Source organism: Sapajus apella, unplaced genomic scaffold (genome assembly GCF_009761245.1).
Source record: "Sapajus apella isolate SASKATOON/1434 unplaced genomic scaffold, GSC_monkey_1.0 scaffold73, whole genome shotgun sequence".
Taxonomy (NCBI): domain Eukaryota; kingdom Metazoa; phylum Chordata; class Mammalia; order Primates; family Cebidae; genus Sapajus; species Sapajus apella.
In genome coordinates this window covers 9,375,678-9,399,293 of record NW_022437013.1, presented here as the reverse complement: position 1 = coordinate 9,399,293, position 23,616 = coordinate 9,375,678, and the positions used below count along the sequence as shown (strand labels likewise).

Genomic DNA, 23,616 nt, shown 5'->3' with positions numbered 1-23,616 from the left:
TGCAAGGGGTGGGCTCTCACAGCCTTGGGCAGCTGTGCCACATACGATCTGCAAGGTACAGCCCCTATGGATGCTTTCCTGGGGTGGCGTTGAGTGCTGGTGGTCTTTTCAGGTGCATAATGCAAACTGTTAGTGGATCTACCTTTCTGGAGTCTGGAGGATGGTGGTCCTCTTCTCCCAGATCGACTAGGCAGTGTCCCTGTGGGGACTCTGTGTAAGAGCTCTAACCCCACATTATTCTTCCACACTGCCCTAGCAGAGGTTCTCCATGAGGGTTCTACTCCTACAGCAGACTTCTGCCTGGACATCCAGGCATTTCCATACATCCTCTGAAATCTAGGTGGAGGTTCCCAAAGCTCAATTCTTGTGTTCTGTACAACTGTACACCAAATACCACATGGAAGCTGCCAAGGCTTGGGGATTGCACCGTCTGACACAATGGCCTGAACTGTGTCTTGGCCCATTTTAGCTGTGGCTGGAGCTGGAGTGGTTGGAATGCAGGACACCAAGTCCCAAGGCTGCACAGAGCAGTTGGGATCTAGGCCCAGCCCACAAAACCATTTTTTCCTTTCTAGGACTCTGGGCCTGTAGTGAGAGGGACTGCCATGAAGATCTCTGAAATGCCCTGGAGACATTTTTCCCATTATCTTGACTATTAATATTTGGCTCCTCATTACTTATGCAAATTTCTGCAGCTGGCTTGAATTACTCCTCAGAAAATGGGATTTTCTTTTTTACCACATGGTCAGGCTACAAATTTTCCAAACTTTTATACTCTGCTTCCCATTTAAACATAAATTCCAATATCAAACCATCTCATTGTGAGCACAACTGTATGCTTTCAGGACAAGCCTGGTTGCATCTTGAATGCTTTGCTGCTTAAAAATGTCTTCTGCCATATATCCTAGCTCACCTCTTTCAAGTTCGAAGTTCCACAGATTGCTAGGACAGGGGAATAATGTCACCAATCTCTTTGCTAAAGCACAGCATGAGTGACCTGTACTCCAGTTCCCTATAAGCTTCTCATCTCCCTCTAATATCACTTCAGCCTGGACTTCATTGTCCATATCACTATGAGCATTTTGGTCAAAACAATTCAACTAGTCTCTAGGAAGGTACAAACTTTCCCACTTCTTTATGTCTTCTTCCAATCCCTCCAAACTATTCCAACCTCAGACTATTACCCAGTTCCAAAGTCACTTCCACATTTTCAGGTTACCTTTATAGCAGTACCCCACTCTGCTGGTAACAATTCATTGTATCAGTTCATTCTCATGCTGTTATAAAGATACACCTGAGACTGGGTAATTTATAAGGGAAAGAGGTTTAATTGACTCACAGTTCTGCATGGCTGGAGAGGGCTCAGGAAGCTTACAATCATGGCAGAAGGTGGGGGAAGCAAGGTATGTCTTACACAGCAGCAGGAGAGAAAGAGTGCACGGGGGAAACCGCCACTTTTAAAAGCATGAGAACTCCCTCACTGTCATAAGAACAGCATAGGGGAAACTGCCCTCATGAACCAATCATCCCCCACCAGGTGCCTCCCTGGACATGTGGGAATTTCAATTTGAGATGATATTTGTGTGGGACACAGAACCAAACCATATCAGAGCCCATGGAAGATGCCCCAGGCCTGTTCCCCCAAACCATTCTGCCCTCCTAGAGCCCCTGAGCTTGTGATGAGAGAGGCTGTCTCAAATATCTTCAAAATGCCTCTGGTGTCTTTTGTCCATTGTCCTGATGGATGGCACCTGGCTTGTTTCTATGCGTATTAATTTATTTCACAAATGGTTGCTTGACCACATCTTTGGTATTCTCTTCTAAAGATGCCTTTTCACTCTTTACCTGGCTAGATTGCAAAATTTCCAAACTTTTCTATTCTGCTTCCCTTTTAATTATGAATTCCATCTTTAAGCCATCTCTTTGCTCTCATATCCCCCTATATACAGTGAAAAGTAGCCATACGGTAGCCTGAATACCTTGCTGCTTTGATATTTCTTGTACCAGGTGTCCTAGTTTATCACTTTTAAGCTCTGCATTGCATAGACCCTGGACACAAACACAATTTCACCACCTTCTTTGCCACTTTAGAACAAGGATGGCCTTTACTCCAGTTTTCACTACCTTGTTCCTCATTTCTTTCTGATACCTCATCACAGTTGTATTTACTGCCTGTATTCCTACCAACATTCTGGTCATAACCCCTTAAGTAATCTCTAAGAAGATCGGACTTTCCCTACAGCTCTCCTCTTCTTCTGAACCCTCGCCAGAATTCTGTTTATGTTCTGTCCACATAACTACAGCATTTTTCTAGCCTTTTCCTCCAAATTCCTTCAGCCTCTGTTTATTACCCAGTTCCAAAGCCACTCCCTCATCTTCAGGTATTTGTTACAACAACAACCCCATTCTCAGTACCAATTTTTTCTTAGTCCATTTTCTGCTGCTATAACAGAACACCACAGATGGTGTAATTTGTAAGGAAAAGAGATTTATTTGGCTTTCAGTTCTAGATTCTGGGAAATCCAAGAGCATCAGCACCTGTTGGCATTAGGTGAGGGTCATCCCATGGTGGAAGGCACACATATGAGACAGAGAGAGTAAATCCAGCTCAACTGATCTTTTATCAGAAGCTCACTATCACAAAAATCCCCAGTCCCATAATAACATTACTCCATTCATAAGGGCAAAGCCCTCATGACCTAATTATCTTCTAAAGGTCTCACTTCTCAACACTGTTACATTGGCGATTGAATTTCAACATGAGTTTTGGAGGGAATATTCAAACCATAACAATGAGACATTCCCCATATACAAGTTATGACTTTACCCCTTATCTCCCATTCAAAAAAAAGTATACTGGAATGCATATGTGTAAGAGTGACATTAATTTAATGATGACCAGCTGTCTTGTAAATTTTTGAGGAACTAATTCACAAACTTCATTATTAGCAATAATCTTCTTAAAATATGTCTTACAACTGAAAGTAGCATGCCTCAATGTTCTATGTGTTCTGACACTAGCTTGCTAGACCGGAGCATGTGGTTCACAGCACTCTCACAAATACAAATAAAAGATTTGTGCCCTAATTGTGGATTCTCTTGAGGAAGAAATAAACCGCTTGAAAGGTGAAGCTACAAACTTAAGTACATAAAGCACAGCAGGAAGGTGACTAGTTTTCACATGGGCATCACAACTATCTATTCTTCTTTGTATCTCATTTTGAAAGGCCAAATCAAAGTGTGGACCCAGGGAAGAAATGATCCATTAACAGTAACAGGAATAGAAACTCTATGTTTAACTCCTTGGTAAGAATGGTGAAATTAAAATTAGCTTGATTATGTAGGACAAAGATACACAATTTATACATTTTTGTGGTAGAATTTCAGGCACGTAGTCAATACTGTAGAAATAATTGATATGGTAAAGACCACCTCTTGCTCTAACTACAGAAGAATGGTGGTCAAAATAAGACAAATAATTATATGCTTAACCCAGCTGGAAAGCAAGTAAGGGAAATTCCCAGGCTTTAGTGATAAATAGGGAGCTCAAAGCTAGAGAAAGGAGTATAAATTGAAATTGAATAGTTCCTGGAGATATCAAAACCAAATGTGGACCTCTGGGGTATAAGGGCTTGAGTTAAAGATCTATGTTAAGTATGGACTTAGGACAGATCCCAGCAAAAATCTAGAAATTTGAATGATTTATAAACCAGGAAATCTATGAAATGGGGCCTAGAAAACTCTGTTTATTGATTCAGGAAAGTGTACAGAAAATTCACATTCAGTCCAGGGCCATAGCTATGAATGGAAGGAGACATTTAATTGAAACTGGAACTCTAAACCTGTACCAAGTACGGGTGTGGACTCTAAATTCATAGGACTTACATATGGCACAAACCCCCAAGCAAAGCAATTGACAAAAAAAAAAAAAAAAAAAAAAAAACTGGTTCCAAACCAGTGAAACTTGTAGGGCCTTGGTAGAGGCAACCTTAGAACTTCTCTAAGGGAATTTCTCTATAACCCTCAGCACCTGGGACTACCACAGAAAACAATCCCTGCTGTAGATGAAAATAGTTATTAAATTATAAACCTCATAAGAAAATTAACCTCCATGATGGTGCTTCCCTTGACACAATGGAAAAAATTGCTTACTAAGAAGTAGAGATAATGGGACAATTTAAAGGAGACTTTAAAAAAGGTTGAAAATTGTTTAAAGAGAAAAACAAAGAATGGAGAAAAATTGTCAAGTAAAGGGCAGTGATGGTTATCTGCGGCCTTTACAAAATTACACAGCTTATCAAAGGGTGGGGGTGCAGAGTTAGATAAAAGTATTGAAGATCAAATTGTTGCCTTTGAGAAATTTTTAGAAAGTCCTGGTGGAAGAAGAGATTAAGATAAGTGGTCAAAATAGAAATAGATTTTATTTTTTCTCCCTCACCTACAATTCTTTCACATCAGATCATTTGATCTCAGTTTCTTTTAAAGTGTTTCTAACAGCAATTGCATGGATTTAAAATGCAAATATAATCTGTTATCCAATTCATCAAAAGAAGTCACTCACATAACTGAAGAGTGAGTGAAGTTCTGATATTCATCTGTTGGTTTATTTTCACTTTTCTCATTAATGTTTATGAATATATCGACTAGTATGCATATTAGAACTACACTTGTTTTTCATTTGCAAACATACATTCCACAAAAATCAGTGAAAGCACTCTGTGAGAATCAATCGAGTAAATGGAATTTACAACAAAATATTGTGTTTTTATTATTTATGAATTTTATAAATTGTGTGACATCCTTTATGTCCATAAAATTTGTAAACTTATGATTTGTATACATACTATTTCCAGAAAGTCAGTGTGAAATATTCGCCAGCATACCACTGATGTATATCTTCATTATTTATAAATGGTGGAACTTGTAATATGTGGCTCCTATTCCTCTTCAACTCCCACTTCGTTCTTTAATCCCCAAATCAGCACCCCACACACAAGACACACAGAGGCACACAAATTCTACTATCATGACAACCTTATTACATTGTGGTTTACCTTGTAATTTTGTTTTGAAAAGTTTAGCCGCTAAAACCCAATAAAACTCAGTGGTACATAGGTGTTTGAGCTCTTTTCCCCAGAGAGTCTCATGAACACATTAATAATTTGAGTTTATTCGTTTCAAGATATGTTCAGCAAATACATGGCTGTAAAAATTTAAGCCTATTGAGATTTCTAGATTTTTAGGGTCTCTAAGCAGCCTTCTCACAATGCAGGTGTTCATAGAGGTCTCTGATAAAGGAAATTGGGGGAAATAAAAGGCAATGAGAGCCAATCCACTGCATGTATGCCATTTTGCAAGAAGCTTCACTCACCTTATTACATATCACTGATGCACCACCTCACAAAGTTCTCTTTATTTTGATAGTCTTCAACCTACTTTAGATGCAAATATAGGTTGGCCATCTCTACTAATAGGTCATATACTAACATATGAATTACTTTGAAAATGCCTGGAGGCAAAACAATACAGTAGCAAACAGACGAAATGTTAGATAAGAGTTTGTGCCTCAGCCAGATTTTAGAAATCCCTTGAAAGGTTATGTTTCAGGTTATTTTCCCAATAAATGTCAAGATCCCTTTCATGCATTTTAGACGAGGAGGTGCCCATCCCCTGGCACACATTGAGTTCCACTATCTGGCACAAGAGCTGATCACTTTGGGACTCTCCTCAGAGTATTACATATGATGGTTGGATGGTTTTCCTGTTTCCAGCCATTGATAAGAAGCTTCAGAGTATTTATTCAGCATTTGTGGAAACTAGGCTGCTGAAATATCTGTCTTTTGTTTTTATTTAACAAGAACCTGTTTTACGTGAGAGAAAATAACAATCATTTTTGATAGACCACCTCAAGGAGGTCCCATATTACACATTGCCTTCATTCTACCTTCTTGTTCTATCCAGGTCTCCAGCTGCTTGGATCCTTCCCACCCACACTGAAGTCCATCTTCCCACTCAGTCACCAAAGTCAAATACCAATCTTTTCTAGAAGCCCAGACAGACATACCCAGAAATAATGCATTACCAGCTATCTAGATATTAATATTTCTTAATCCAGTCAATTTGATACTTAAAAATAACCATTATAGTTTATATTGTCTAATTTTTCTTGAAACATGTAAAAACCAGAATAAACAAATTTCTGTGTAATCTTAATAACAGTGGACAGTATATTATGATATGTCTTCTCAACAACCAAAAATTAACTTATACTTCTGATTAATGTTAGCTTCAAGGGCAAGTTCAAGTCAGCAGTGCTTAATATTCTCAAAAATAAAGAAAATATAGCCTTTTTATTTTTTCATAAGAAGGAGGCACTAAAAATAAACAATCCTAAAACCTGAGTAACAAACAGCTTTGGCAACATAGGGAGACCTTGTGTGGTCCCAGCTGCTCGGGAGGCTGAGGTGGGAGGATCATTTGAGCCAGGGAGGTAATGGCTGTAGTTAGCTGTGATTGCACCACTGCACTCCAGCCTGGGTGACAGAGCCAGACCCTGTCTCAAAAGCAAACAAACAAACAGAAAACTGAGTAACTTTATGTTCTCACTTTTGATTATACTTTGAATTTCAGTTTTTTTTCTAGGGGCCCTCATAAATATTCAAAATTTTTCTCATGTACAGTGATAAGATGACTAGAAAAAGAGTTGAAAATTGGGTCACCTCTGAGTTTTCCTTTGGACATTAAATGGTTGCTTCCGGTCTCCCACTAATAATCAGGAGTCATTTGCTCATTTATTTTTCTCTCATTCTCAGGTAAGCCTCTGAACATCCCCTGCAAAGCATTCTTTGGATTCAGTGGAGAGTCTGGACCGATGATCTACTGGATGAAAGGGGAAAAGTTTATTGAAGAACTGGCAGGTCACATTAGAGAAGGTGAAATAAGGTACAGCACTTGAGTTGCTCATCTTTCTTTGCTGTCTTTGCAGTTAAGCAATGAAACATCCTAGAAGGGATTCTGCTCAGGATTTTAATTGCAACTTCAAATCATTCCATTCTCTAAAAGCTAATCTTATGGAGAGACCAAGGGTGACTGCCTTAAGAAATGCCAGTGTGTAAGCTTCTAACATAAGAAGGTTTTTCTCAGATTTAAAGATTATGTCACCAGGGTATAATGACCCTCCAAAAGCTTCCTAAGCAAATTCCTTTGAGTTTCTAAAGCTAAAACCACTGGTACTCCAACTGTCACAGCAAAGGCCCAGTCTTTGAAGGTGACTCCTCAGACCACTGGGCAAATGTTCATTTTCTACCTGGAAACAGACAACCTTCATGTGTCATAAGTGTAAAGCTCCAGCAACAATGGTAAGCTGGTGCTCAGCCAAAGTAACTGTTGACTCTTGCTGAATAGTGTTTATTTTTCCCAATATCTAATGCTCATCCCGAAAATGACTGATCCTTCAATTTAGTTAATGTTTAGATCTCTTTTCACTCTCCTATTACACAGATACCTCTCTGGTTTATAGGTATCAATTGTATTGGTTTTCTAATTTTATTTAGTACTTTCTCATCTGTGTAAAAAAGATATAAAAAATATAGGTAAGCTTTCCTGCCTCACTCAGTTTGCGAGGTTTCTCTTTGGTTTCAGAGATGGTGATGTGTAGCGTATGTTCCTGATTCTGATAGGAATTGGAATTCTTCCCTCTTCACTCCCATTAAGAATCATATAGTGGAAATTAAAATTTCAGTACAACTAATGTTAAAATGTATTCTTTCAGTTTTCTTATTGAATATACAGCAGCAAAAATGAGACAAGTACACTTTGTATTATTCGCTATGCCTAAATATTATTTATAATTACTCTCATGACAATTTCTCTCTATGTGTCCACCCAATAACTCTTCTCTATGGGTTCATAACTTTGAGGGTCTGTGAACTCCCTAAGAGTCTATGTAAAATATTGACTATAGGAGCATATTTCTAGGCAAAATACACATGAGAAGGTATTTGACATCTTCAGTAATCAAGGAAATGCAAACCAAAACTACATGATACCACTTTATACTCACTAGGATGCACTAGGATGGCTATAATTTAAAAAGTCAGATTACAGGCCAAGCACAGTGACTCAAGCCTGTAATCCCAGCACTTTGGGGGACCAAGGTGAGTGGATCGCTAGGGATCAGGAGTTTGAGACTAGCCTGAACAATATGACAGAACCCTGTATCTCCCCCGAACCCCTCCAAAAATATATGTACAAAAATTTAGCCAGGCATGTTTGTGTATGCCTTGTAGTCCCAGCTACTTGCTGCTTTGGAGGTTGAGGTGAGAGGATCACTTGAGCTCAGGATGTTGGGGTTGCAGTGAGTCATGATAGTGCCACTGTACTCCAGCCTGGGTGACAGAGGAGTACTTTTTTTTTTTTGCCTCAAAAAAAAGTCATTATAACAAATGTTGGTAAGGATATGAAGAAATGGGAAACCTCATACACTGCTGGTAGGAATATCCCTTCTAGGGATATAACCAAAATAAAGCAAAACATATATCTATAAAAAACTTGTCCATGAATGTTTGTAGCAGCACTGTTCATAATAGGCAAAAATGAAAACATCCTAAATATCTGTCAACTAAGCAATGAATAAATAAAATATGATACATTCACATAGTTGAATATTACTTAACCAAAAAAAAAAATGAAATACTGACATATACTATAACATGAATGAACCTTGAAAATGTTCTCAGTGTAAGAAGCCAGGGACAAAAAAACCCCACAAATATATGATTCAATGTATATAAAATGTCCACAATAAGCAACTTTATAGAAACGGAAAGTAGCTTACTGTGAGCTTAGGGCCAGTGGGGAGGAATGGAATATGGATGTGAAAGCTAAAGTGTATGGGAGTGTTTTTGTGTGTTTGGTAGAATCCAAATAATATAAAATTCACCATTTTAAAATTTACAATTTAATGGCATTCAGTACATTCAGATTTCATACAACCACCACAACTTTTTAGGTCCAGAACATTTTCATCACTCTAAAAGGAAACATTGTACCCATTAAGCAGTATGGAGCTTCTTTATGAGGTAATGAAAATATTATAAAATTGACCATAGTGATAGTTGCACATATCTGTGAATATTCTAGAAAACAATAAATTGTATACTTTTAATGGATGCCTTATATGGTATATAAATTATATTTCAACAAAGCTGTTTTTTTTTTAAAAAAAAAAAACCTTGAAATTAGTTGCCTGACACAGAACAGATTTTCAGAAACAAATAATGGATATATTACCAGTGATTCTAAAGTATTAATTGCCATTTGAACTTTGGAGTTTCTAATTAGCAACACTTTATTAGGCAATTTCAATTTAATATTTATTTGAAATCAATACAACTGAATTCCTTTTAAATTGTTATCTAAGATAACCTAAAATGCAATTAAAAAAAGATAAATGTTTAGGATTCCTATCAATGTATCCAGGCATAAAGGACCTTATGGGTCACTTTTCATTTTACAGAACAAGAAACTGGCCCCGAAATGGATGTGTGATAGGTACACTACTACATAGTTAGTAGCAGAATTTCCATTACCAAAAAGCTCAGAGATAAGTTTCATGATCAAGGGTAGTAACTATGTGAGCCTAAGATAATCATCTCCCTTTTTGTATGTGTTACTACATGTAACTTTTAAAATAAACAGCTTTATTGGAGTATAATTGACATATAATAAATCACACAATTTAAAGTATAAAATTTGTAAGGACTGATTGATATATGTATACACCTGTGAAACCATCACCACGATGAAAATAACATATTAATCATCCTCATGTTCCCTGGTGCCCCTTTGAAATCCCTCCCTCCTGCCCTTCTCCAACAACAGGGACATTGCTGTCACTATAAATCAGTCTGCCTTGTCTAGAATTTTATACAAGTGGAATCATATAATAGGCGCTTGTTTTTCTCTGGATTATTATTTCATGTAGCACAATTATTTTGAGATTTATCCATCTTGTTATATGTGTCAATAGTTCATACCTTTTTTTATTGCCAAATAGTATTCCATTATATGACTATACAAAAATTGCTCTTCTATTCACCTATTGCTGGACATTTGGGTTGTTTCCAATTTGGACTATAATGAAGAAATCTGCTAGGAACATTCATATACATATCTTTGTATGTACATATATTTCCTTTTCTCTTGACTGAATAGCTAGACACGGAGTGCTTTAATTATACAGTAGACATATATTTAATATTTTAGTTTATTTTTAAAATGAAATTTAAATTTTTTTAAAAAATTATTTTTAGAATAATTTTTGATTTATAGGAAGATAAGAATAATATAGAGTTCCTATATACTCCATACCCAGTTTCCCCAATTATCAACATCTTACATTAATATTGCTCCATGTCTAGGTATTCAGGCAAGAGAAAAGGAAATATATGTGCATACAAAAACATGTATATGAATGGTCATAGCAGCTTTCTTCATAATAGTCCAAGTTGAAAATATTCCAAATGTGCATCAACAGGTGAATAAGTGAGGAAACTGTTGTATAGTCATATAATGGAATACTACTTGGCAATAAAAAAGGAATGAACTATTGATACATACAACAGTGTATTAATTCAAAATGAATCAGGCCAGGTGCGGTGGCTCATGCCTGTAATCTCAGCAGTTTGGGAGGCCGAAGTGGTTGGATTACTTGAGGTCAGGAGTTTGAGACTAGCCTGGACAACATGGTGAAAACCCGTCTCTACTAAAAATACAAAAATTAGCTGGGCATGGTGGCGGGTACCTGTAAGGCTGAGACAAGAGAATTGCTTGAACCTGGGAGGCAGAGGTTGCAGTGAGCCAAGAACATGCCATTCCACTCCAGTCTGGGCGACAAAAGCGAAAAACTCCATCTCAAAAAAAAGAATCAAAATTAATACATTGCTATTATATAAAGACATTTCTTTACTCATCTTTCTTTAGTTTTTGCCTACTATCCTTCTTCTTCTGCAGGATTATTTAATGTTTTAAGAATCTGCCTAATTGTATTCAAAACTGGTTATACCATTACAAAAGAAAATTGAGGCCCTGCTGTTCTCTCTGGCAGCAAATGATTAGAATTGGTGGGAGACAAAAATCCTGAACAAGCCATCATATTAGGGGCCAAATGAGTCAACCAGCTAGGGAGTGCCATAGCAAAACAACCTTTCAGGACTTGCAAAATGACATTGTTTAACTGATTTTGTTACATCCTCTTTCTACATCAACTCCCCCAGTAAAATAACTATATTAGTATTAACGGAAAGTTACAGGGATTTTATTTTGAAAATTTCATGAGACCCAACTAGCTAACTAAAATCACCTTCAGAGAAGCGCCAACAAAAAGGCAGAAATTCCCAGCCATCATAAATATACAGTCACTCATTTTGTAATATAGTCATGGGTTGCCTAATGATTGGGATACGTTGTATGCAAAATATCATTAGGTGATTTCATCATTGTGCAAACATCATCAAGTGTACATATACAAACATAGATTAAAGCCTACTGCATGCCTAGTCTCTATGGTATAGCCCATTGCTCCTAGGCTACAAACCTGTACAGCATATTATTGTACTGAATACTGTAGGTAACTGTAACACAATTATAAGTATTTGTGTATCTAAACATATCTAAACAAAGAAAAGGTACCGTAAAAATACAGTATTATAATCTTATGGGGCTACCTTTGTATATGCAGTACATCATTGACTAAAATGTAATCATTTCACTTTCACATGTCTTGTGTGATCTTTCATCTATTTGGAGGCTTGTGTGGATTCTAGAATTATTTCCATCTATAGCCATTTATGCTAATACAGGAAATAATTAACGAGGTCTTCTAGCCTCCAAAGCCAGTGTCCTTGAAACAAAGCATACAAGATTTTATACAGCACAGCAAGTTGGAACAAATCCAGCATTTTAATAGAAAAAAAATTGCTAATCATACTATTTAGGTGAACCAAAAGAAGATTCACATTTTTACATAGCCCACGTATTTTCTCCATAAGGAAGACTTCTTATGGCAGAATACTGAGGATTTTTAATTAGGGGATTCCTCTCAAAGTCATTTCTGGAAAAAAAAATTTACTTCTGGATGCATAGCCCTTATTCAGTGCTATCTCTATCTGTACAGGATACTGTTTAAAAAATACCTTAGACTAGGTAATTTATAAACAACAGAAATGTATTGCTCAAAGTTCTGGAGGCTGGGAAGTCAAGATCAAGATACCAGCAGATCCAGTGTCTGGAAAGGGCCAGTGATGGCTGGGGTAGCCCTGAAAGTCTCCAGAATGCCTTCTTTTCTTGTCTTGATGAATAGCATCCGGCTTCCTTACATCTGTAGTAATCTTATGATTAAATGTTTTCTTGGCCACACTCTTGGTGTTCTCTATTTAATACACTTTTTCATTCTTTGCAACATTGCTGGGCAGAGAATATCCAAAATCTTTAAATTGTGCTTCCCTTTTGATTTTAAATTTCATCTTGAATTCATTTTCTTCTCTCATTTTACTATAAACAACCAAGAGAAGCCATGCCACACCCTCAGTACTTTGCTTAGGGATTTCATTCTCCAAATATCCTATTGCACCACTTACAAGTTCTACCTTCCACAAAGCACTAGGACATGAACACAATTCAGCCAAGTTGTTTGCCACTTATAACAAAGATAGCCTTCACTTCAGTTTCCAAAAACGTGTTTTTCATGTAACTCTGAGCTCATATCAAAATGGCCTTTACTGTCCATATTTCTACCAATATTCTAATCATGACCACTTAAGTAATCTCTAAAGAGATTGAAGCTTTCTCTACAGTTCTCTTCTTTTGAACCCTCATGAGAATTGCTCCTTACAGTTAGTTGATATAAGGTTTTTCTAGCCTGCTCCTCCAAATTCTTCCAGCCTCTGTTCATTACCAAGTTCCAAAGCCATTCCACATTTTTGATATATATTTTTTTTTTACCACAGCAACCACTGTCAGCACCAATTTCTACCTTAGTCCATTTGGGCTTCCGTATCTTTTTTTTTTTTTTTTTTTGAAATGGAGTCTCAATGTATTGACAAGCTGGAGTGCAGTAGCAGCACAATCTCAGCTCACTGCAACCTCTGCCTCCCAAGTTCAAGCAATTCCCCTGCCTTAGCCTCCCAAGTAGCGGGAACTACAGGCATGTACCACCACACCCAGCTAACTATTTTGCACTTTTAGGAGAGACAGAGTTTCATTATGTTGGCCAGGATGGTCTCAAACTCCTGACCTCGTGATCCACCTGCCTCAGCCTCCCAAAGTACTGGGATTGCAGGCGTGAGCCACCGCACCCAGCCAACAAGATACCTTAAACGGGTAATTTATAAACAACAAAAATGTATTGCCCACAGTTCTGGAGCCTGGGAAATCCAAGATCAAGGTGCTGGCTGATTAAGTGTCTGGTGAGGGCCTGTTCCTCATAACAGGAACCTTCTACATGTCTTCACATGACAACAAGGGCATGGGAACTCATTCATGCTTCTTTTATAAGGACACTAATCACATTCATGAGTGTGGAGCCTTCATGACTCAATCCCTTCTCAAAGGCCCCACCTCTTAATACTATCACATTGGATATTAGGTGACAGCATATGAGTTTTGGGAGATCACAAACATTTATACTATAGCAAGAGCAGTGCTTTGTGCCCATTTAAAAATTGAATCATAGCTCTCATTTTGTGTGCACATTTCAAAATTACATTGTCTAACATAACTAAGCAGTGAGGCTGTAAATAAATCACTCTTGGGTAGTTGACTTGTGGAGAAGCTTCTCCAAAGGCACTGGATCTGGCAGGAGGACTAGCCCCACTGCCTAGGTTCCCAGTTTCCTGAGCAGTGGCTTGATCTTAGAAATATGTGTTACAACTTTTTATTTCTTCGTTTGCCACAGAGGAATAGAGGACTTAAAACAATACCTAAAAAAAAAAAAAAAAAAAAAAAAAGCTTAGATATTTACTGAGAGCTTGATGAGATGAAGTCACTCGGACCTCAGTAAGTATAACTCCTGTACTCAGCATTTCCCCTGCAGCTTGACTAGCATTTTAGATCAAATTCTGTCTAGGGTTTTGGAGTTCTCATTTGTTTGCTCTCTGGGTCAGTTTCACCACTGTGGTCCCTAGCCTCTCCTGATTTTCAGCCTATGGCCAAAGAACTTAGACCCCACTTTGGGCATACAGATTCCCCTTTATCTCCCTTTAAGCAGAAATTGGCGCAGTTCTCCCCTGCCTCTGTTGTTGCTAAGAGACTAAGCCACAAGGAAATCTGAACCCAAATGTGGTAACCATTCACAACTGCTAGTCTGTCCCACACAACTGCATCAAAACCCTTTCACAAACTCCAGAAGATATAATTTATAAAGATGGTAAAATAATTGTATGTGTGCAGTAACTAACATAAGATATAATTGTACAAGTTTGGTTATTTATTTCTACCATTTTAAAATCATTCCAACAATCTGCTCTCTGCCAAGCTCTACAATGTTTATTCAGAGAAGCCAAATAATTATTTTGAGGAAACCCAGTAGGAATCATAAGGGGAAGACTTCTTACTTTCTATTCTGTTAAAGCTTAATGGGAACTGCTGCAAAGGAGGATCAGCGAGTACACTCAAAGTGTCCTTTGGGGATAATGATTCTAGGAAGGTCACCTCAGTCCCATACCACTACAGAACTTCCTTCTTACAATCTTACAAGAGGCTTGAGAATTTTTTTAAAAGCATTTGCTAGTGACGTACGTACTCTACATAGCTAGTAAAAAAAAAAAAGTCAGAAAATTTGAACCAGTCCTGTTAAACAAGAAATAATAGTCTTTTAGATTGCCTACAGGATTACAAATTGCATCTGATTGTCAAAAAAGACTACATGAATTTCAAGACAATTGCTTTGTCCCAATGGAGAGTAATTTTCAATTATAAATCTCACTTTGCAAATCACCCTATCAATATCTAATGTTTTTTTCCTCAGGCAATACTACAAAACAGTTTACCAAATCTTTTCTAATTCTTGACCTGAAAAACATGTTCAATTTATCTTATGGTTTTCAGAAAAGCTTATTAAAATGCAAATAATTTTATTTACCTTCAGTTTCTGAAAGACTGCGAGCTGAATATGGTCTTTGCTTGTTTGTTTTAGTTTTGGTTTCTTCAGTGATAGTTTTCAACACTTTCTGGTCTTCTGTTTCATTCCTTTACCTTAACATCATCTCCTTGAATGAGTGAAATGCTCTAATAAAGGAGAGAATGTGATATAGGCATGAAAAACTTTCATTCTTAAAATAAGTCAAGTCTATCTTAAAGACCAAAAATAACCTAGTAATGACTCACTCTTTTTAAAAAGCAATATGGAGCTGTGAATATGTTGTTTGTCCCCAAAATACAGAGGAAATAATTGGAGTCCCAGGCAGCCCTAGGGAAAATGATGAGATGTGTTTTGGCACGTTCTCACATAATTTTTAATGTCTTGAAGCACCCCACATGTCCTTGGTTTTCCCAAAGTTGAGCTTCAAAAAAGTATTTTCCTTTCTTCCATTTTTGAAGGAGTGGTGAATAATATTCATGATTCCGGGCTTGACCTTAGCCTTGCTCTGTGCATTAAATTCTAAAAGCCTACCTAACACATGTTTGTTGTTTCTCTTCATTTCTTGAGCATACTTTAGATGCTCAGACTCAACTATATTGTGTTGGATTGTAAATTACTCAAAACACTATAATTAGTAAATAAAAATAATAATCCCAGATTCATCCTTTTATAGTACACTGCATATTACAAAAGCATTTCACATCTTAAAACATATTGGATACTCATAATAAACACCTGAGATAAATAGTATTAGCTTTATTATGCAGATAAAGAAACTGAGGTTTAAAGACTGAGGAAGAAATGCTGCCTATTACTGGTTGAGAGTTCCTGTGGGGCTAGGCTGATTCATCAAAGCTAGCAAGAATCCTCAATTGTCCAGAATGTTTTGTTGTACTTCACACTTAGGCTACAAAAAGTCAAAATCTGTCCAGGACTGAAAGACTGAAAATCAGTGTGGACTGAGAATAAGCAGCCCTGCTATTAATCAGGTTGGGAAGACAGACAGATAAAGCCAGCTGCAAAGTTAACAGAAAACACTGTTTCTCCCAAGGTCATGCAGCAGTTGTAAAATGCCATAACGGCCCCTTCCTCTTTTGAATGACTACTGCTTTCTTACCAGTTGCCCCAAACCTGCTTTGCTGCTTACATTTATTACCAGGGATACCCAACTGCTAAGCTACCCTTGTCCCATAAGAAAACTCAATCCCTAGTTAGCCCCCATTTCTTCCAATCCTGTCTCAGAAACTCCAACCAATTCAGTATTTACTCCTGCCGCCCTAAAACCTCAGAATCTTTCAGTGGAAATGTAAACATTACAAAACCGTCTTCTTTCCTTCAATCAAGGATTATTCCATAGTTACTCTGGAATGCCCCTCCACCAATGCATTGAGCCAATAAATCTGATTTTTTCAGACTCTGGGCATGATGCTGGACTTTGACCAATAATAGTTTAATAGGAAGAAAAGGAAATAACACCAAGAGAAATCTTGTTTAATTAAACATTTTGATTTTTTAAACATACCTCCAACCCTTCATATTATCAATCATCATTCCTGGACAATGATTACTCATACTCAGAATAATAATCCAGAAACTCTGCAAGATGCTTAACTATCAAAGGAGGACTCAGAATAGTTCAAGGAACCATTTACAATTAATGAAAATTGGACTTAGACATTTTATAATTATTTACCTCAATTAAGAACCCAACAGGACTTTCTATTTAATTTTCAGGTGAACAGAAAATTCAATTAGCCAGAATTTCCATCCCTAAAAAATTCCACTAACCAATATTTTACTAAAATTTCATTGCATTTGTATTTTTTTAATCTGAATGTTATGTTATCATTCCCTTCAGCATTGCTTATTTTAGTTTATGATCTTTAGGACAGCAGGGAGCACATACATGTAAATATTAGTACAATGTCTAGTAGAGCAGATTGCTGCTTACAAATAAGTACTTTTTGATAATGATGTCAGCAGAAGTACTAGTAGTGATATTGATGATATGGGTAGATATTGAAGAGTATAAACTCTCTGGTGGCAGTTCAACATCTTTATAAAAATTTCAAAGTACCATGTTCCCTGGAAGAAACTGGAAAGTAATTTGGAATCTCCCTGCTAATGAAGTATTTTACTTTTTTACTTTCTTCTTTTGTTGCGTTAGTAAAATTTATAAGAGGAAGTCAATAATGAAAGAGAATTCAAAATAGTTTGAGACAGTATTTATTAATAATCCCTAGCTTACCACAATGCCAGGCACATACAACTTTTAAAACATCTGTTTAATGGCATTGAATTGTATTAAAATGCATTAATATAATGTCTTTCTTGCATTACACACACACACACACACACACACACACACACACACACACACAGAGAGTAATTTTTGAGCAAATTTCAGTTCACAGCAAAATTTAGTGGAAAGTACAGAGTTCCCATATTACCCCCAAGACTCCCCCACTACCAATATCCAGCACCTAGTCGTGCATTTGTTGTAATCCATGGACCTACATTGGTAAATCCTGATCACCCAACGTCTGTAGTTTACATTTAGAGTTTGGAGAGTTTACTCCTAGTGTTATACATTCTATGTGTTTTAACAGATGTATGATGAAATGTATCCACCATTACAGTATCATACAGATGAGTTTCACTGCCCTAAAAATCGGTGTTCCACTTTATCCATCTCTCCCACCTCCAAAATTCTTGGCAACTCCTGATATTTTTACTGTCTCTGAAATGTTGTCTTTTCTGAAATTTCATATAGTTGAAACCATACAGTATATAGACTTTTCAGAGTGGGTACGTTCACTTAGTAATATGAATTTTAGGCTCCTACATGTCTTTTCATGACACATTACTTTTAAAAAATTGCATTCATTTCTTCAGTGCGCGTTTATTGAGTTTTCTTGATGCTGCTAGCACTTGGCTAGTTGCTGGTGACACAAAAATTAAGGCTCCAGCACACTCTAATCAAGTAGTTCCAGTATAATACCTTTTAAAGAGGCAAAGGAGATTTATTTATTTAACAAGCTTTATTTTTCACAATAGTTTTAGGATTGAAAAGAAGTTAACAGATAAAGTGCCACATTTTTTTAAAAAAGTTGAGCAGAAAGTACAGAGCACTCTCATATAGCCCCTTTGTCCCTCCTCCCAGTTTCCCCTTTTGTTAATGTCTTGCCTTAGTGTGGCACATTTATTACAATTAATGAAACACTATACATTATTATTAAAGTCCATAGTTTACATTATAGTTCATTCTTTGTGTTATATAGTTCTATAGTTTTTTGTCAAATGTGTAATATCATGTATTCACCATTACTGTATCATACAGAATAGTTTCACTGCCCTAAACATCCCAGAGCTCTGCCTATTCTCTCCCTTTCCCTTCTAAAACTTTTAGTAGCCAATGATCTTTTTACTCTCTTTATAGTTTTGCCTTTTCCTAAATGTCATATGTTTAGAGTCCTACAGTATGTAGCCTTTTCAGACTGACTTCTTTCACTTAGTATATGTATTTCAGGTTTTTCCATGGAGTTCTGTGGCTTGATGGTTAATTTCTATCAATGAATAACACTTTATTGTCTGGATGTACCACAATTGTTTGTCCATTCACCTATTGATTGACATATTGGTTGTTTCCAAGTTTTGTCAATTATAAATGAAGCTGCTATAAGCACTTGTGTGCAAGTTTTTTGTGTAGATATAAAAAGTATGATTAATGCATCATATTGTAAGACAATGTTTAGCTTTTTAGGTAACTGCCAAAATATCTTTCAAAGTGGCTGTACCATTCTGCATTCCCACCAGCAAAGGATGAGAATTTCCAGTGCTTCACATCCTTGCCAAAATTTGATGTTGTTGGTAATATTGGATTTCATTCATTCTAATAGGTGTGTAGTGTATGCCATTGCATAAATTTAAAATTCCCTAATGACATATGATGTTCAGCATATACGCAGATGCTTATATGCTATATGTGTATCTTCTTTGGTGAGGTGTCTGTTCAGAACTTTTGCCTATTTTTAAATTGGGTTGTTAGGTGTTTTTTTTAATTGTTGAGTTTTAAGAGGTTTCGTGAATTCTATATAGAAAGTCCTTAATGGGTATAGGTTTTGCGTATATTTTCCCCCATTTTGTGGCTTGTCTTTTTATTGTTTTAACAGTTTTTCAAAAAAAAGCAGATGTTTTAAATTTTAATAAAGTCCAACTTATCAATTGTTTCTTTCATGGACTACATTTTTGTTGTTGTGTCTAAAATTTTATTACTAACCACACAAATGAGGAAGAGAAAAGACTCAAATATTACCACTACAGAAATCCATCAAACCACAATATAAAAAAATAAGAGATAGGAAGGATGGATATACAAAGCAACCAGAAATTAATTATAAAATGACAGGAATAAGTCCTTACATATCAATAATAACCTTGAATGTAAACAAATTAAATCTCCCAATTAAAATATATAGATTGGCTGAATGAATTTCAAAAGTAACCTTAATATATTTTGCCTAAAAGAAACTTCACCTGTAGAGACACATATAGACTTAAAGTAAAAGGATGGAAAAAAAATGTTCCATGAAAAATGATATAGAAGGTAAGCAAAAGTGGCTATACTTATATGAGATAAAACAGACTTTAAGTCAAAAACAGGAAAAAGAGGCATAAAAAGGTCATTGTATAATGATAAAGGGATCAATTCTGTAAGGGATAGAGCAATTCCAAACATTTGTGCACCTAACACTGGAGCACCCAGTTATATAAAGCAAATATTTTTAGATCTAAAAGAAGAGATAGACATCAATACAATAATATTTTGGGACTTCAACATGCCACTCTCAGCAATAAACAAATTATCTAGCGAGAAAACAACAAAGACACATTAGATTTAAATTGTACCTTAGACCTAGTGGATCTAAGAGGCAATTGCAGAATGTTTTGTCCAGCAGCTGCAGAATATACATTCTTCTCATCAGCATATGCAACATTCTCAAGAGTACACCATATGTTAGGACACAAAATAAGGCACAACAAATTTTTAAAAATTGAAATAATATCAAATATTTTCTCAGAACACAATGGACTAAAACTAAAAATTAATAACAAGAGGAGCTTTAAAAACTAGATTAGTTCAACCATTGTGGAAGACAGTGTGGCAATTCCTCAAGGATCTAGAAGTATAAATATCAGTTGACCCAGCAATCCCATTACTGGGTATATACACAAAGGATTATAAATCAATCTATTATAAAGACACATGCACACGTATGTTCATTGTGGCACTGTTTACAACAGCAAAGACTTGAAGCCAATCCAAATGCCCCTCAAACATAGACTGGATAAAGAAAATGTGGCATGTACACACCATGCAATACTGTACAGCCATAAAAAAGGATGAGTTCATGTCCTTGGCAGGGACATGGATGAAGCTAGAAACTACCATTCTCAGAAAACTGATGCAAGAACAGAAAACCAAATACCGCATGTTCTCACTCATAAGTGGATATTGAACAATGAGAACACATGGACACAGGGAGGGGAACATCACACACTGGGGTCTGTTGTGGGGGAATAGGGGAGGTACGGGGTGTTAGGGAGTTTGGGGAGGGATAACATGGAGAGAAATGCCAGATATAGGTGACAGGGGGATCAAGGCAGCAAACCACATTGCCATGTAGGTACCTATGCAACAATCCTGCGTGTTCTGCACATGTATTCCAGAACCTAAAATATATATATATATAAAGAAAATGAAAAAAAGCTCACCATCATTGGTCATAAGAGAAATGCAAATCTAAACCACAGTGAGATACCATCTCATGCCAGTTAGAATGGCAATCATTAAAAAATCAGTAGACAACAGAGGCAGGAGAGGTTGTGCAGAAATAGGAACACTTTTACACTGTTGGTGGGAGTGTAAATTAGTTCAACCATTGTGGAAGACAATGTGGTGATTCCTCAAGGATCTAGATCTAGAAATGCCATTTGACGCAGCAATCCCATTACTGGGTATATACCCACAGCAATATAAATCATTCTGTTATAAAGACACATGCACACCTATGTTTATTGTGGCACTGTTCACAATAGCAAAGACTTGGAACCAACTCAAATACCCATCAATGATAGACTGGATAAAGAAAATGTGGCACATATACACCATGGAATACTATTCAGCCATAAAAAAGGTTGAGTTCATGTCCCTTGCAAGGACATGGATGAAGCTGGAAACATCACTTTCAGCAAACTAACACAAGAACATAAAACCAAACACATGTTCTCACTCATAAGTGGGAGCTGAACAATAAGAGCACATGAATATAGGGAGGGTAACTTCACACATTGGAGCCTGTCAGGGGTTGGGGGGCTAGGGGAGGGATAGCATTAAGAGAAATAACTAACGTAGATGACAGATTGATGGGTGCAGCAAACCACCATGGCACGTGTATACCTTTGTAACCAATCTGCACATTCTGAACATATATCCCAGAACTTAATGTATAATAATAAAATTGTTAAAAAAGATACCATCTTACGCCAGTCAGAATGGCTATTATTAAATGTAAAAAAATAGCAGATGCTGGTAGGGTTGCAGAGAAAGGAGAATGCTTGTACACTGCTGGTGGGAATATAAATTAGTTCAGTCATTATGGAAAGCAGTTTGGTGATCTCTCAAACAACTTAAAAGAGAATTATCATTCAACTCAGCAATGTCATTATTGGGTATATATCCAAAGGAATATAAATTATTCTACTATAAAGATACATGCATGGGTATGTTCACTGCAACAATATGCACAATAGCTAAGACATGGAATCAAGTTAAATGCCCATCAATGGTAGACTGGATAAATAAAATGTGGTAGATATACACTGTGGCATAGCACGTAGCCATAAAAAAGAATGAGATCATGTTCTTTGCAGCAACATGGATGGAGCTGGAAGCCATTATCCTAAATGAACTAACACAGGAACAGAAAGCCAAATACTACATGTTCTCACTTATGCGGGAGCTAAACATTGAGTACATTTTAACACAAAGAAGGAAACAACAGATACCAGGCCCTACTTGAGAGTCTTGGAAGGTGGTAGGAGGGTACTATGCTGATAACTTATGTAATAAAATAATCTGTACACCAAACCCTTGTGACATGCAATTTATAAAACAAACCTGCATATGTACCCCTGAACCTAAAATTAAAAATAATATATTTGCTAGAAAATTATGACTGCTCTGTTGAGTGATTTGTAGTCATAAACAACATTTTGATCTTTAATTCCAAAAAAAAAGCAAGTCACCTAGGTTTTTCAGGAGCTGATAATCAAGACACCTCATATATATTAATAGATGAACCAAGGATCATTTTTCAAACAACAGCCTGTGAAGAGCTGTTTTTGGAAACTGCGTTAGAAATGAAGAAGGAAAGGCTTGGTCGGGGATAACAGGATCAGCTTTCCACCCTGTACCTGGCAAAGGCTATGGTTGCCCTCCATGTGAAGCTTTAAATAAAACTGAATTTGTGGTGCCTCCTCGGCTTCTGGAACTATGGGGATTTCTTCTGCAGCAGGTTACACAGAGCTAAAATAATTTAGTGTGGTGTTATTTACCAATATCAGGGAGAAAAACAGAGAGCAAAAATCACTATAAACCATGAAAGTAGTAAATTTCCAATTTTTTCTTGGTTAGGCACATGTTGGGGGAGAAGAGAGAAAGAGAAACTATAGCTTTAGTCAGGAAAAATAAAAACAATTTATAGAAAAACTAACCGTAAGATGTGGTCTCCAAAATGCAGGTAAGAAAATTCTTCTACTTGTCTGGTTCTGCGATGGTATATAAATGTAAAGGGCTTCCGACTTTAGTATGAGAGGCTCAGATTCTAGAAACTCCATTCCACTAACCCAACTTTAAGCCATTCCTGTTCTCAAATGGGAAGTAGAAGAGATTAAGCCAAGCCAATCTTGAATGTCAGTAAATATAAATACAAATATTTTTGGAGTAGCAAAAATATAATCTAACTTCAGATAATGAAATGTTTGTATTTAATAACATACCTTTGCACGTGCATAGTGCTATTTACTTTTCAAACCACTTTAACCCATTTTACCCTCACAACAAAGTTAAAATACATATGGTAGTTATTTTCCCAGTTTAGAGATGAGTTAAATTAAGGCACCAATGAGTTAATGATTTTGTAAAGACCAAGCCTGAGCTTGTAATTGGGAGGCCTCTACTTAGAGCCCCGTTTTTTCTGAACAGTCATGTTTCCAATTTTATTCTGAATGCCAGTAAATCAGAGGGACATTCCCTGCATTTATAACCAGGAATCCAAAAAGAAGATGAGAATTACTTTTGCTTCTCCAATTTTCCATCTAAAATATTTCATGCTTAAAAAATATATGTATTTAAGAACCTACTCCAGAACTGAACTGAAGGGTTGTCATCATGTAGACTCATGATTTGCTATTTC

At 36.6% G+C, this 23,616-nt stretch overlaps 1 protein-coding gene and 1 long non-coding RNA gene across 2 annotated transcripts in view; both read left to right on the top strand.

Moving 5' to 3' along the window:
* Positions 1-23,616, top strand: part of IL1RAPL2 (interleukin 1 receptor accessory protein like 2) — a 1,136,852-nt gene that overhangs the window by 1,080,625 nt on the left and 32,611 nt on the right. Inside the window, exon 7 of the mRNA XM_032250933.1 lies at positions 6,813-6,942. Coding sequence (XP_032106824.1) covers positions 6,813-6,942 — 130 coding nt within the window. The remainder of the gene's footprint in view (positions 1-6,812; positions 6,943-23,616) is intronic.
* On the top strand, positions 10,514-21,989 carry LOC116531909. Its single transcript, XR_004260637.1, has 3 exons — positions 10,514-10,525; positions 18,823-18,827; positions 21,837-21,989. It is a non-coding gene; the product is annotated as an uncharacterized LOC116531909 (long non-coding RNA).